Raw genomic sequence first — 13,154 nt, 5'->3', positions numbered from 1 at the left:
ACACTCCACAGCAAACCGTACGGAGAAGACACCCCTTGTCTCTATATTGAGGACAGTGAGCATAATTGCATGAACGTATTTAAGTATTTGAACAAATTGATTCAGCCTCCCTGGGATGGTGGATATTGTAGTTAGGAAGAATATTCCCCCTAGGCAATTCATTAGTAGTGAATAATTGAGAGGCTGTGATAGTGGTAAGGTGAGAAAGCCTGTTATTATTTTAGTTTGTGTTGTTAGGGCTCTTCAGTTTAAGAATATTTCAAATGCACAGGCCTTCTCACAAATTACTCCATGGAAAGATTCACAATGGGCACTAATGACTAATCATCCGTCTCCCATTGTTTTCAAGCTCTGCAAGACTTTGCTGCAACATTGTCAACTATATTTCTTCTTTTGGTAATGTTCTCTGATGTGATGAACAATGATATTTTATCCCCATGGTTTTTCCGTTTAGCATTTTCTTTTAGAGAATTAAGGCACATCAGCTATTGCAGTAAGATACCCATACAGTGACATTTTGTTTAAAAGACATTAAATATCTCTAACTTTCTGAAAGCTTGCAGCTCAAATGCAGAAGGCATGATGACCAGAGTGGGATGGAGCTCTGAACCAGGCTGATAGAAGGCCAGCATAGAGCTACAGTATATAAAAAAGGGCAGATTTTGAACATAGATTACACACCAGCAGCGCTCACTGTTATATTCACCTGCATCGGATTATTGAGCCTCAGTTAGGTTCATGCAAATGTAATTAGCTTTTTGTCTATTTTCAGAAGCTTTCCTTTCAAACCAAATGTTGTTTTACTTCCCTGTGAATTTACTTTATCTATGTGCATACTTCAACTGAGATGAAAATGTTCACCTTTGCTTGTTGGTTTTCCGGTTGATGAAACCTAAAGGCCACGGAGGTTTTATTTAACGTCTTGCACACCCACACACCACCCCATGACAACCAAGAAATGGGGGCACGTACGAGAGCCTGATTGGTTATTCACAGCACACTACACTAGCAGTACATGTTTAGCCTTGTCTGTGGTCTAGGTGCAAGAGATGTCTGTTCTCATCTGGTCAACTGTTGTGTGGATAGTTGGGTCGTGTTTGGTAAGATGACTAACCTGTGGGTGGACAGTGTTACGTTTCGGGTGATAGTGTTAGGTGGTCCGTCCATCTGACTCTAATTCTCCCAAAGTGAAATCTTGGATGTTTTGACATTTGTGACAAACCTTCTCGGTTCACAGAAGATGATTCTAATGACGTTGGTCATTACACTTATCATTAATGCCACCAGTATGGTCATAGGTTACATATTAGTTGCAACCTACTGAGGACAATTTCATTCAGACTTATTACATTTGTGTTCTCCAAAAAGGTAGTTCCCAAAGAACAAATCCTTTTCATTTGGAAAACAACGTGGAGCACTTGTAACCCGGCCCATTTGTGCCTCATTTGGCTACTAGCGTGGCTGAAGTGCACTGTGTTATGTGCTTTTGATAACATGAGCTGATGTTTGCAGTCCATATCTATAATCTAACCATATTAGATTACCAATTAGGTACATGCATTGTATATCCGCTTGTTGCGTTATGGTTGCTCCAAAAGCCTCCAGATGCTTGGCTCAGCGCTGGCATTCAGCCCTGATGTTTTCTTGAGGTTCTGTGATTAAGCAAGAGTGTGTGCAAGGGAGTAGGGAGGTGGGCATGGGGCGGCGGGGGCGTCTTCGGGGTGCGGGGGGTTTGTCAGCTCATTAACCTCCAGTCCTCCCCTTGCACGGCGCTGCGTAGAGACACAGTGTAGATCTCGTGTCATTTCTCCTCCCTCTGTGCTTGGGCAGAGCAGAGCAACTGGAGAAAGGGAGAAGGAGGGAAAGGTTCGGGAGGAAGGGGGTTGGGGGTCCTGACATGTTGCGTTACAAATGCCTTGCTTGTATCTTGCTAACTAAAGCCCCGCCATCTCGTTTCCTTCCTCACTTTTGTCTTCTCTGTCTCTTCTCTCTGTCTCTTGTCTCTGTCTCTGCCTGCCGTCTCTCTCTCTCTAACCACAGGCCCGGTACACTGTGGGTGAACGAGGGGTTAGGCTCCACACTGCCCACCCTGCAGGCATCAACCCAGCTAGGAAAAGACTGCCCACTGCTGTGGTGAGATATAGTAGCCAAGCCCCCAATTTCTGAATCTTCTGTTTGCCAAACAATTCATTCGGGAAGGTCAACCTTAAGCCACTGACCTGGGCCCGGTGGTATTTTGGAGGCTCCAAAATTTGGATATGTAGAGTTTTAATGAAATTGCTGTTTATTAAGAGACGTATTTATTGAAACACATGGACATTTCTACAAGGACATGCATGCTGTCCATAAGTTAAGACATAAAAAACACACTGTTTTATAATCTCCAATGCACAAAGTAAATATTGTTTATATTTTCGTTGTGGATTCTTTATATTTGCGTATATATATTTGCATTCACAAACAAGTCTGTTTACTAGAATTAACAGATGATGTCAGTAGTAATGTTTCCTAATTAGAGCAACATATGGATGAAAAACAAAATGTGATATAGTCACAGTTGCTGGTGTCCTCCATAGAAACAAAATAAATCTGAAACTGACATTGACATCTGAAAAGTTATTCTTTGATATATATTTTAAATTCTTTATTAATGAATGATTGTAATACATCATTTAATCGTTTGACTGAGAGGTTTTGCCCAGAAATTAACAAATGACAGACTTCTTGAAGAAGAATCTGTTATGTCGCAATCTTACTTCCTGTTCATTTCCAATATTTTGTTAAACTCTCAATGGTAATCTATTGGACTGTCTAATGTTTTTGATAGCTGGCTTCCCTGTAAGGCATATTCTAAAACTGTGTGTTTATCATGCACGTATCACAGGTTCTATAATCATTTGATCATTTGACAGTAAACATACCACACCCTGGTCTTAAGTAACTGTACAATTGCAACACTTCCTTCCCACCTTCTATAACTGCATGTCCTGTGCCGTTCCATGTTGTTGATAGAGCACTCAGTCCAGCACACAGAAAAGGGAAATCTATAGCAACAGATTGAGGCTCATAATGATTTATTTTATTTTTTCTTTGCAGAGGCAAGAAAGCACTAGATTGCAATATGATAACCAATTATATGTTAGAGGAAACCAGACTTTTTTTCCCCTGCTGCAGTTATCTGATGCTGCGGTGAACAGAGGCAGAAGGCTGGTGTAATGTGACATTCACTCAGCCCTTTATCTTTTCTCATAGCTGTTTACCTCAGTCAGTTAAAAGTGGCTTGTGCTGTGCATCCGCTCCTGCTGCCAGAGAAACCTCACAGCCATACACTCATGTAGAGACTGTTCGTACTGCACGGACACACAGACACACAAACCTACACGTTCCCATCTCAGACAGTGTGTGTGTGTGTGTGTGTGTGTCAGGTAGACTGGTGGGAGAACCACTTTCCTCATAGAAGCCATGTTAGGTTTGTTACTATTCTGCTAGTGGAGCTAGCTAATTTAGTTACTAATTGCATGTGCTACCACTGTGCTCGAGGATGAGAAGGCGTTTCGCCAGCACTGGTTAGCAGGCCTGCCGTTGAAGCCCACCACGGCCGGATGAGAGAGGCAGTGTGGGTAGCACTTTGGTTTGACAATTTCTTTCTGTTCTACCTTTGTGTGTGCCCCGATACATCACACTTCGATGGAAAGTGACACTATTCAGAAGGCAGGCGGTTTGTCCCTCTCCCCCGCACCCCACCCCACCCTGCCCTGCCGGTGCATCATTTCATGATATATGTGCTGACATATGTTTTATCCAACAAGTCGCTTTGACCCAAAGCTGCAGCCGGATAGCTTTTTATACAAAACAATGACAGTTACTGATCACCTTTCAGGTTAATTTAGCATATTTATACATCACAATTGAATTTTGTTTTCGAACACCTGATTCATTTGAATTTATGTTCCCATGAGTGAGTGTGCACCCATGTTTCTCCTCACAGCGGAGATTGCATTGTGCCTCAGTATGCGGCACACAGCTTAGGGCTCCTGGTTGAGGCAGCACGCAGGTCACTGTGCTAAACTCCTCCCTCATTACTACTCTTTACTGGCCCCTGGCTGGTGGAGGGCCGCCAGTGGTGAAATAGCTGAGGGCCAACGCCAGGCAATGCGGCCAGAGACACAGAGACGTGTGTTTTAGACCATACGTAAGAGGGAACACTGTACACACACTACGCTACTCTAATTTTGGTTTTAGATGAATGCATGAAGTGTGTTTATCTTAATTAATTGTTTTAATTTAATCAATTGTGTGTGCAGCAGTAGATATTCTAGACACACTTGGTGGAGCTCTGCACTCGACTGAGTTCTCCTTTGTACACACAGAAAGTTACTTATGCTAGTTTCTATTACACACAATTCTAAGATGAAGAACTATTATTGTTATGTATTGTTTCTTTTGACTCTAACAAAATTATAGTATTAATGGTATTAATTTATTTCTTTACAAATATTATGTTTCCTATATTTTTGCTTTTTTAAATAATTTTAATAAAAGTAAAATTAGATTTTTTTTAAAAACATTTTAAAAGAGAGTCAGCATCATCACCTGATGTGAACTCACTAACTAACTGTAAGCCCGAGTTGATAGTGGAAACAAAACTTTATTTAGCACCTACCCACCTGGCCTCACACACACACACACGCACGCACACACACGCGCACACACACACACACCCACACCTGCACACACACACGTACACACAGCATTTCTCCTCAATCTCTCCTTCCATCTCTGCTGTTGACTGTTACTTCTGTTTTGTGGTTGCTCCAGTGCAACAGAAAGTGGATGAATGAGTGCTTAAGCCTACTGTTTTATTTTTACACATCACAAGGTATAGCTGAAGCCGGAAGCGGTTGGAAACTGTATCATGTCTTTTGTGAAAACATTTTTTTCTTATTTTTGTTCAAGCCGTTTGTGGCACTTTGTGTTTGTGTGTGTCTGGAATGCTTTACAGACCTGATCATAACAAACAGAACTGATGCTCGTTAGCTGTGAACTGATAACACCTACACGCACTACAATACTGCAAAACTAAATATTTCTTCAGAAGAATAGCTGAAGAGGTAAAGCAGATATTCTTTGAGGAAATGCAATATGACTCTGATTCTTGTTCCCAATTCCTCTAACTGCACACTTTCTTACATGGCACAAGGCCAGGAAATACCAAGCCCAATTCCATTAACATCCCTCTGAGAGAAATGAGGAGCTGCTCCGTGTAACTTATCAATATCTAATCATGCCTTTGACCCTGTGAGCCCTGAGTGTCCAGATGAACTCAGCCTGGGTTTAGCATATGTAAAAGAACCACGCAGCAAATAAAGGTGAGCTTACATAAAATGCTGGGAGTTTTTGGATGTGACCCTAGTGCTGCTGCAGAGTGGCACAAGTAGTTTGTGTGTATGCGTGTAGTGTGTGTGTGGGTGTGTGTGTTTGTGAGTGTGCAGGATCAAACTCTCAGAACCCAGGAAGAGGCCCCTGTTCCCTTATCTAACGACAGCAGAGCATGTGTCACCATGGCCACAGGCTGCGCTTTTTATGGGCTTTGTGTGCGTGTGATTTTGTGCGTGTGTTCATTGTTTGCCCATGTTCATTGTTTGCTTGGGGCGTGGTGCAACACCAGAACTGTTACTATAGTCTCTATTCTCTCATTCTCTTCTTTTGCCATGCAACTCTAAAATATATCCACCATGGCTTCTTTTATTTCTATTCCCTCATTCTTCCTTTTCTTTCTATCTTTCCATTCTGTCTCTCTCTCTCTCTCTCTCTGCCTCTTTGTCTTTCACTTTTCCTCTGGTCTTGTGTGAGTGTGTGTGTGTGTGTGTGTGTGTTGGCGTGGGAGTGTGTGTGTTTGTATTCATGTTTGGGTGCACACAACAGTCTCTATCTCACCCTCTCGTCTAGCTTTGAACCATCAGTGACAAGTTGGGCAATATGAGGAATCCGTGGCACATTGTCTCAGGTTGAGGTTAGTTGGGTCTCTCCTACTGCTTAATTGAACTGAGGACAGGAGCGAGGGAGAGAGAGAGAAAGACGTAAAAAGAGAAATAAAAAGAAGAGGGGGAAGATGATGAAGAAGGGTGCTCAAACAGACATACATATTGCATGAGCCCCCCCCCCCCCATCACCACACCCCTTTCTTCACAGAATGGCTGTGTACTGTTCTGGGCTTATTAATTCCGCTCGGTGAGAGAATTATTTTTAGAGACTTGGTGCACTGGCAAAGGCTTTTAAAGTCACAAGTATTACACATTCTGCTTATGGATTCCCTTTTAAATGTATTGAAAAGTTTTCAAAGTTTGTAGTGTTGGTTTGTACCGTGTGGTACAATATGTTTTTACTGTTGCACTTTTACAGATGTTGCGATGGTCTACTTGAACGTTGACAGTGTAAAAGTAATTATTCCACTGTCCATGTCCTGTACCATGCACTGCAGCGTGGCATATGATGGATAAGCAGGCCGAGCGGTGAAAAATTTGAAATAATTTAAATAAATTAACAGTAGAACTTGCACAATGTAAAAAATAATTGCCTTCATTCAGTTATTTATATAATTGGATTATTAATTTTGAACTGCTTTTGAAGCAGCATTAACTGGCTAAAGCAGATTTTAAACTTGAATTGTTATATATAACAACTATGACAGTATTGCAGTACATTTTCTTTCCATTGCATACAGATCCCTTTCGAGACAAGCCTTTGACAAATAAACCTAAATTGTAGTTTTGTCATTGTCAATGTCAACTGTAAGGTCTACTTTAGTAAGTTATGGAAAATATCCTTATTTTTTGAAACATTGTTTTGTTTGGTAGATAATTGGCGTGCTGTCTATTTTTCTTTTATAATTGCGAGGTCATTTTTCCCTCTAATGACTGGACAGTTGTGGCGTTACACAGGCGGTTCATCCCCACCCAACCCCCTTCACAAACAGATGTTGCCCAGAAAAGCTTTATGAGGAGCTTATTTGAATTGTCCATCAATCAACCACAATCTTCAGAGCGGCCTATAATTTGGCCTCCAATCCTGCCATCAACTGTCTCACCAGTGCACTCCAAGATGAAAAGATTCCAGCATTGCATCGCACCATTAGCACTGTGTAAATATTACATGTTTTTCCCTGGGTATGCTAGTTAGCATTACTTCCACCTTGTGGCTTCATTATTTTTGAAACACTCAGCTTTGTCGATGATTGCAAGGCCTGACCTAGTTCTGGGAATCTCTCTCTCTCTCTCTCTGTCGCTCTCTCTTTCACTGTCTTCCTACTTTTCTTCCTCATTTACTCCTTCTCTATGTTTTTTTTTCCATTCTCTCTCTGCCGCTTCCACCTCATTTTCATCTCACACTGAATCTGTCTTTGTCTTTCTTTGTCATTTATTCATTGTCTTTCTCCATTTACTGCCTCAGCAGTGCCTTCATCCTTGCTTTCTGTCTGTCTGACTCTCATCGGCCCTCTCTCTCTCTCTCCCTCTCTCTCTCTCTCTCTCTCTTGTGTATGCATTCTTTATTTCGCGATTTGTCTCCCTTCCACAACCTATTATTATTTCCTCTATTCTCACATCCCCCTCTCTGCCGCTCTATCCTTCTTCACCGTGTTTTTATTCCTCCCTCCCAGCACCACGTGTGTCACGGAGGGAAACATTACGAGCAGTGGTCCCTGCTGAACAATTACCACGCAAAGCAATCCAAATAGAGATGTTTGCCGAAAACAACATGTGTGTAATTACTGCTTAATGAGGCCCTTGTCTCAGGCAGAATGCCCAATTAGACTGCCGATGAGAAAGCGATGCCAAGGCCCACTGAAGTAACAGGGAAAGAGGGGGAAAGAGAGGTGGGGAGGGAGATGGAGAAGTAGAAGGAGGTTGTAACACTGAGAGAGGAGAGTGGAATGAGAAAGATGGAGAGAAAAGAGCAAGAGGGGAAACATGAGAGAGAGAGAGAACAATGGAGAAAGAGAAGATGATTTCTGCAGTAAATGTTGAGTAATGGCAGAGCTGATAGCATTGAGCCGAGGATAAATTGGCATTTTAAGTGGGAGAGCGAGGGCTTTGCAAAAAGAGATCTATCGAGAGAGGAGCAGGGGGAAATAGCTTTACATTGCAATATATGGGCAGCCATGTTGAAGCACAAAATGGCTGACCCTTCCAGGCTGTTTTTGGAGAATATTACATTTTTAAAATAATATATGTGACTATGGAAAATGAGCCGTGTTTTACTTGATTGCTTCTGGTAGCGACAAAAAAACAGCAATAAGGCTTTGTGTTGAAAACTGCAGTTTGAAAAGCCAGCTAGAAACATAAGACAAGGCAGCGTTTTGTGTAATGACTTTATTCAGTGACTGGGCTCTTTTCACCCAAAATAATCTTATCCTAAAGATGCTCTCAAAAAGGCTTCACGTCACCAGTGATATCGAAGTGGATTTCAATGGAATGAAATTGCTCAGTTGGGCGAGGACAAGAGCCTTTCATGTGAGGAGCGAATAGTGTATTGCAGATATGACATCAAGGTCAACATCCCTTTGGCCCTCTCGGTGAGCGAATGTTACTTTCTGCTGCAGTTGTGATGGACGCCGCCATGCTTCATTAAGCAAATTAGCCTCTGGAACTTCAGCAAGTAGCATTAAACAATTAGTCGGCAACATTCAGTCTCTCCTGAAACAAACCTGCACTTCTTTCTTGCTATTATTGGCCTTTTGAATTAGCGATGTTCGTTGACAACGAGGTTTAAATGCAGGGCCCGGTCTCAGTTTCATGTTTGCGTCTGTGGTTGAATGTAAATTTAATCATTAGAATAACCGAGTGAATCCTCACAAGGGCTTCCATGATGTGCATCGTTAACCAACCATTGCCCTTAGGCAGGCTCTCATTTCCCCGGCCGCTCTCCTGCAATAACGTACAGTAATTTCTCCTTCTCACCACTCGTGTTGAGCAAGATGCTTTGACTTTTTCCTGTCTACCAGTGTAGATATTAGATATCCCCCTCAGGAATTCTGCCCATTTCCGTCCATTAGTCTACCTAGTTATTGTTTTGAGAAAGTATATTTCATCTTTCATTTGGGTTCACTCATATCTAGTGTCTGTTGATCTTTTAAACCAACAAAAAGGAGTCTTTCGGTGTGTCATTGTGTTCATGAACGTTATTATCTGGTCCAGTGCAGGTTTTTTCTGGTATGACAAAAGCTTGATGAAAACCAAGGGCATTTCACAATACAGCTCTTCATAACATTTTAGCAGTCTCTCCGTCACCTTGACACTGCACAGGTCCAGTCGCTGAGCCAGAATCTAATTTTCTCTGCAGCTAAAAACAGAATCCGTGTTGTTTTTTCCCCTCATTTATTGCTGACTCAAAGCTGATTTTTTAGCGGAAAATTCCTCAGACCTTTAGGCTAGCGGGACAATTTATCAGTGGAAACGTGTTGCGCGTAGCGCTCATCTGGTGCTCTCGTGTTGTTTCGCAGAACCCTTGGGGGTCAGGGGTCATTTGTCGTGTCAAACTGTGTTTTGGCACCTGCAGCAAGTGATCTTTCAATGCCTTGTTAGCTCGATTTGAAGACTCAGCATGCTCCCACTGTGCGACACACACACACACAGTCTCAAAGACACACACACCCTTTACTACTGCGGGCCCTCTCAGTTTCATTCACACTCATTCTCTGTCAGACACACAGCAGACCCCACAGGGAAAAGCCCATCTCCCGTCACTGGGCTCATGTAGCCTAATTACCGGCCCGCTGACGAGCAGTAATTACGCGCGCTGCCATGCCACCACGAGGTTTAACCAAAGTGACAAAGTCATTAGTCTCACACTTCAGGCCACCCGTAAAGAGCTTTTCCTCTTTGCACCTCCTCCGTGGCCCCCAATTCTCAAACCTCCTCATGCACAGCATGTTCATTTCTCCTTTCTGTTTCTTCCCACAGTTTGATGGTGACAACATGTACATGAATGACAATAACCAAGACTTTCGGTCACCAAACCAGGTAAGACAGCACACGTGTTTTTCTATTAACCCCACAGAGATGTTTAGTTAAATATCAGCAGCAGCTGACGTTTAATTAACTTCGGTTTGGCAGCTGTCAGAATAATGTGTTTTGGTAAGTGTTGGGACAATAGTATTTTTTTGCCAGTTAACGAGCTCATTAACTGAATATGGGATTAGTTGTAATGGGGCGTTAAATGGAAGCTATATTTGACCTATATTTGACAGACATTATTAACCGTAGTGGGTATGACATCTTCACATCGACCTCTGTTCCCCAGCAGGGGAAGCAAACTGGCCTTAGTGGTCTCCTCCCTTTTCCTGTCATTCGACCAGCGAGTTAAAATCAATTTTCAAACAGATTCCTCTTTTTGTGGACAAAGTGAATCTCGGCTGCATAGCTTTTTTTATTGCCAGATGAACTCTGTGACAATATCAATCCTAATTGTGTCTCCTAGTGGGAAGGTTTACCAGGTGTCTGAAATGTATACAGTATAAAAAGATGCAATTTGTCAGATCACTTAATCTCTCAAGCTTCTCTTAAGGTCTTCATAACAACTAAGCTTTAATCAGAGGATCAATCTAAAAAAAGGCTTCCTTGACTTTGACTCTTTTGCTAAGTAGAAAAAAAAACTCTTAAATCCTCGTAAGCTAAAGTATCCCTTTAGTTCCACAAAATATGTGCCGTCTGAGAGAGGATTTTATCCAAAACATCAGTATAACATCAGAGAGATTAAACCATGAGAGTGACGGCCCCTCAGTCACCGGCTCCAACGTCTCACCATTCACAGACTAATACACTTTTCCCAGTCCGACCCGTTTTCACTCTCAACGCATCGAGGAACACGGCTTGGTCCGTGCTCCTCGATGCGTCTGGAGACCATTTGCGAGTAACAAGTGTTCAATGTCACGGCGTCACTGATACATACACAAGTTGATACCCGAGGGGGTGTGGGGTGGTGTGGGGGGGGGGGGAGGCGTAGAGCGTCGTTGTTTGAAGCTTAGGATCACCGACCACTTCATTTGACGTATGGGTGTCAGAATTGTGTTGCCCAGTCATGCGCTGCCCTTCCCAGTCACAAACCCAGCGAGTTAGACAAGCGCGGCCCTGACTGCTGCCGGCTGGTGGATGGGAACACATGGCCAGACATATGGCAGCATTTGCAACTCCAGGATATGTGTTGATCCAGCAGCGAGGACTTCGTGTTCTGACAAAACAGGACGAGGTGGAGGCACCTCGTCAATTAGGGCCCCGCTAAATAACTGTCAGAGAGTCTCGGGACGAGGCCCGAGGGCCGAGGACGCCGGAGCACGCGCTCAGACACGCTCTCGCACGCACATACTGTAACACAAAGTTATTCCTTAGTGATAAGCTCACACCCACTGTACACACTGTGCAGACCGTTACACACATACAGTATGTTCCTACTTCTTCGTAGGACCCGCCTTGACATAATTCATTTCCTTTGCACATGAAACCTAACTATCAACCAACATATATCCCCAATACCTAAGAGTCATTTTTACCACATCAACAAAAAAGAAACACGTTTAATGTCCTTCTCTTCTGAGTGGTTCTTCACCACGCATATGGTTGTGTTGTTATGTGCCAAAAGTAGAGGTTGACAGAGGATACATTGAGATTTGGAGCAGGAACAAGCACAGTGCCGAAAAATCGACATACATACATGTGCTGCATGTATATGTGGTCCTGAAAAAATAATGTCTAAAAAAACTCAACAACCAGCTTCCTTCTTCAGAAAAAGATTCTCTACAAAGCTTGGTGAGAAAAGAACTCGTGCACACAAACACCACAGACATGCACAGCCGCATAAACCCAAATATACACTCACATGCACACAGCTACTCTCATGAACTCTTTCACACACACAGGCGTCATCCTATAGCCATAAGGGGGTCATTCCATTGATGTTGGGATTGACTGACTGTAATCAGGGGTCGAGTAGAAGCTTTAGCAGCTTATGGTCTCCTTAAAGCACACATCTCAGTCTACCTGGTCCATCGTTGTCTGTCCTAATTATGTCACTATGCGTGCATACATGGTGACTTACAGTAATTGGGATAAATGTCCTGGTTTGTAGTTTCTTTGCTGCAGTGGTCATGCGTCAATCTTTGACAACCATTCCAGGTTTGCAGCGTTGTGTCAACAAATACCTTCTTAGTGGATAAGGCAATTTGGGCTTTTCAAAACATGCCAGTTGCAGTTGATGCTCAGTCAGCGCCGTCAAATAGAGGCTTGCACACCAGTTCTGAAAAGTCCTTGCAAACACATTTCTTTAATATAGCAGTTGTATTTGCAAAATTTGGAAAGGGTAAGCTGGGCGTCTTCCCATTTAATGTTTAAGGTTACATATTCAACCTCAATGATAAATTATTCATATTTACAATGGTTAACCTGCCAAAGGGTTGGAAGAGGTTAACTTATGAAGGACTTCAAAGCAACTGTATCCAAATGTCTGCATGTTATTTATACGTCATACGAAATGCAACACTCTCCCTCTTGTACATGTAAGTCAATTATGTCTTAACCGATGCCTGATTGTTTGCATTAGCTCTGCACTGGCTTGCTTTTAAAGTCAAATCAGAAAAACTTTTGCAAATAGCTAATCTTTTTCAGACTAATGAATATGCTAAAGACATACAGTATACATATGATGCTTATGTAAATTATTATTTGTATGTGTATTTTGTTTTTATTATAACTAGTTGCAGAATTTCCAGTATTTCTCCTGTGTTTATTGTGTGCAAACAGCACTGCAGCGAGACCTTTACTCTCACACAGTAGCTCCACAATGGTCGACCATATTGGGAAGGAAGGAGCCAGTATTTCTTAATGCAGGTTTTCACACTGCAACGCGATGCACAGCCGAGCCTTTACATGATGTGTGCCTGTGAATAAGGTGCATGGAGCCAGAACAGAGACTCCTTTGTTTGCATGTCTGAGGTCTTCCACAGCGTACGCACTGAGGTAGACGTATGACACAGCCAGGAGATTGCATTACACATAACATCTCTGGGCTTTTAAAAAGAGAAAACCGCTAATCAGAAACAGCTTTAAAGGGGCCATTTACTGTATGCTTGGGCACAATCTGTCCATTCAAACAAGATGTTTTCA

At 42.5% G+C, this 13,154-nt stretch overlaps 1 protein-coding gene across 3 annotated transcripts in view; it reads left to right on the top strand.

Annotated features, from left to right (window-relative positions):
• The window catches only part of LOC119223679 (TOX high mobility group box family member 2-like), a 63,273-nt gene that overhangs the window by 22,479 nt on the left and 27,640 nt on the right, over positions 1 to 13,154 (top strand). For 2 of the 3 annotated variants that reach the window (XM_037481073.2, XM_037481072.2), the window contains exons 2-3: positions 2,041 to 2,133; positions 9,960 to 10,019. In XM_037481073.2, the coding sequence (XP_037336970.2) occupies positions 2,041 to 2,133; positions 9,960 to 10,019 (153 nt within the window). The remainder of the gene's footprint in view (positions 1 to 2,040; positions 2,134 to 9,959; positions 10,020 to 13,154) is intronic. The other variant, XM_037481074.2, reaches the window with a different exon arrangement.

The sequence above is a fragment of the Pungitius pungitius genome, chromosome 1 (assembly GCF_949316345.1).
Source record: "Pungitius pungitius chromosome 1, fPunPun2.1, whole genome shotgun sequence".
In the NCBI taxonomy this organism is placed as follows: Eukaryota; Metazoa; Chordata; class Actinopteri; order Perciformes; family Gasterosteidae; genus Pungitius; species Pungitius pungitius.
This window is presented reverse-complemented; position numbering and strand designations above follow the sequence as displayed.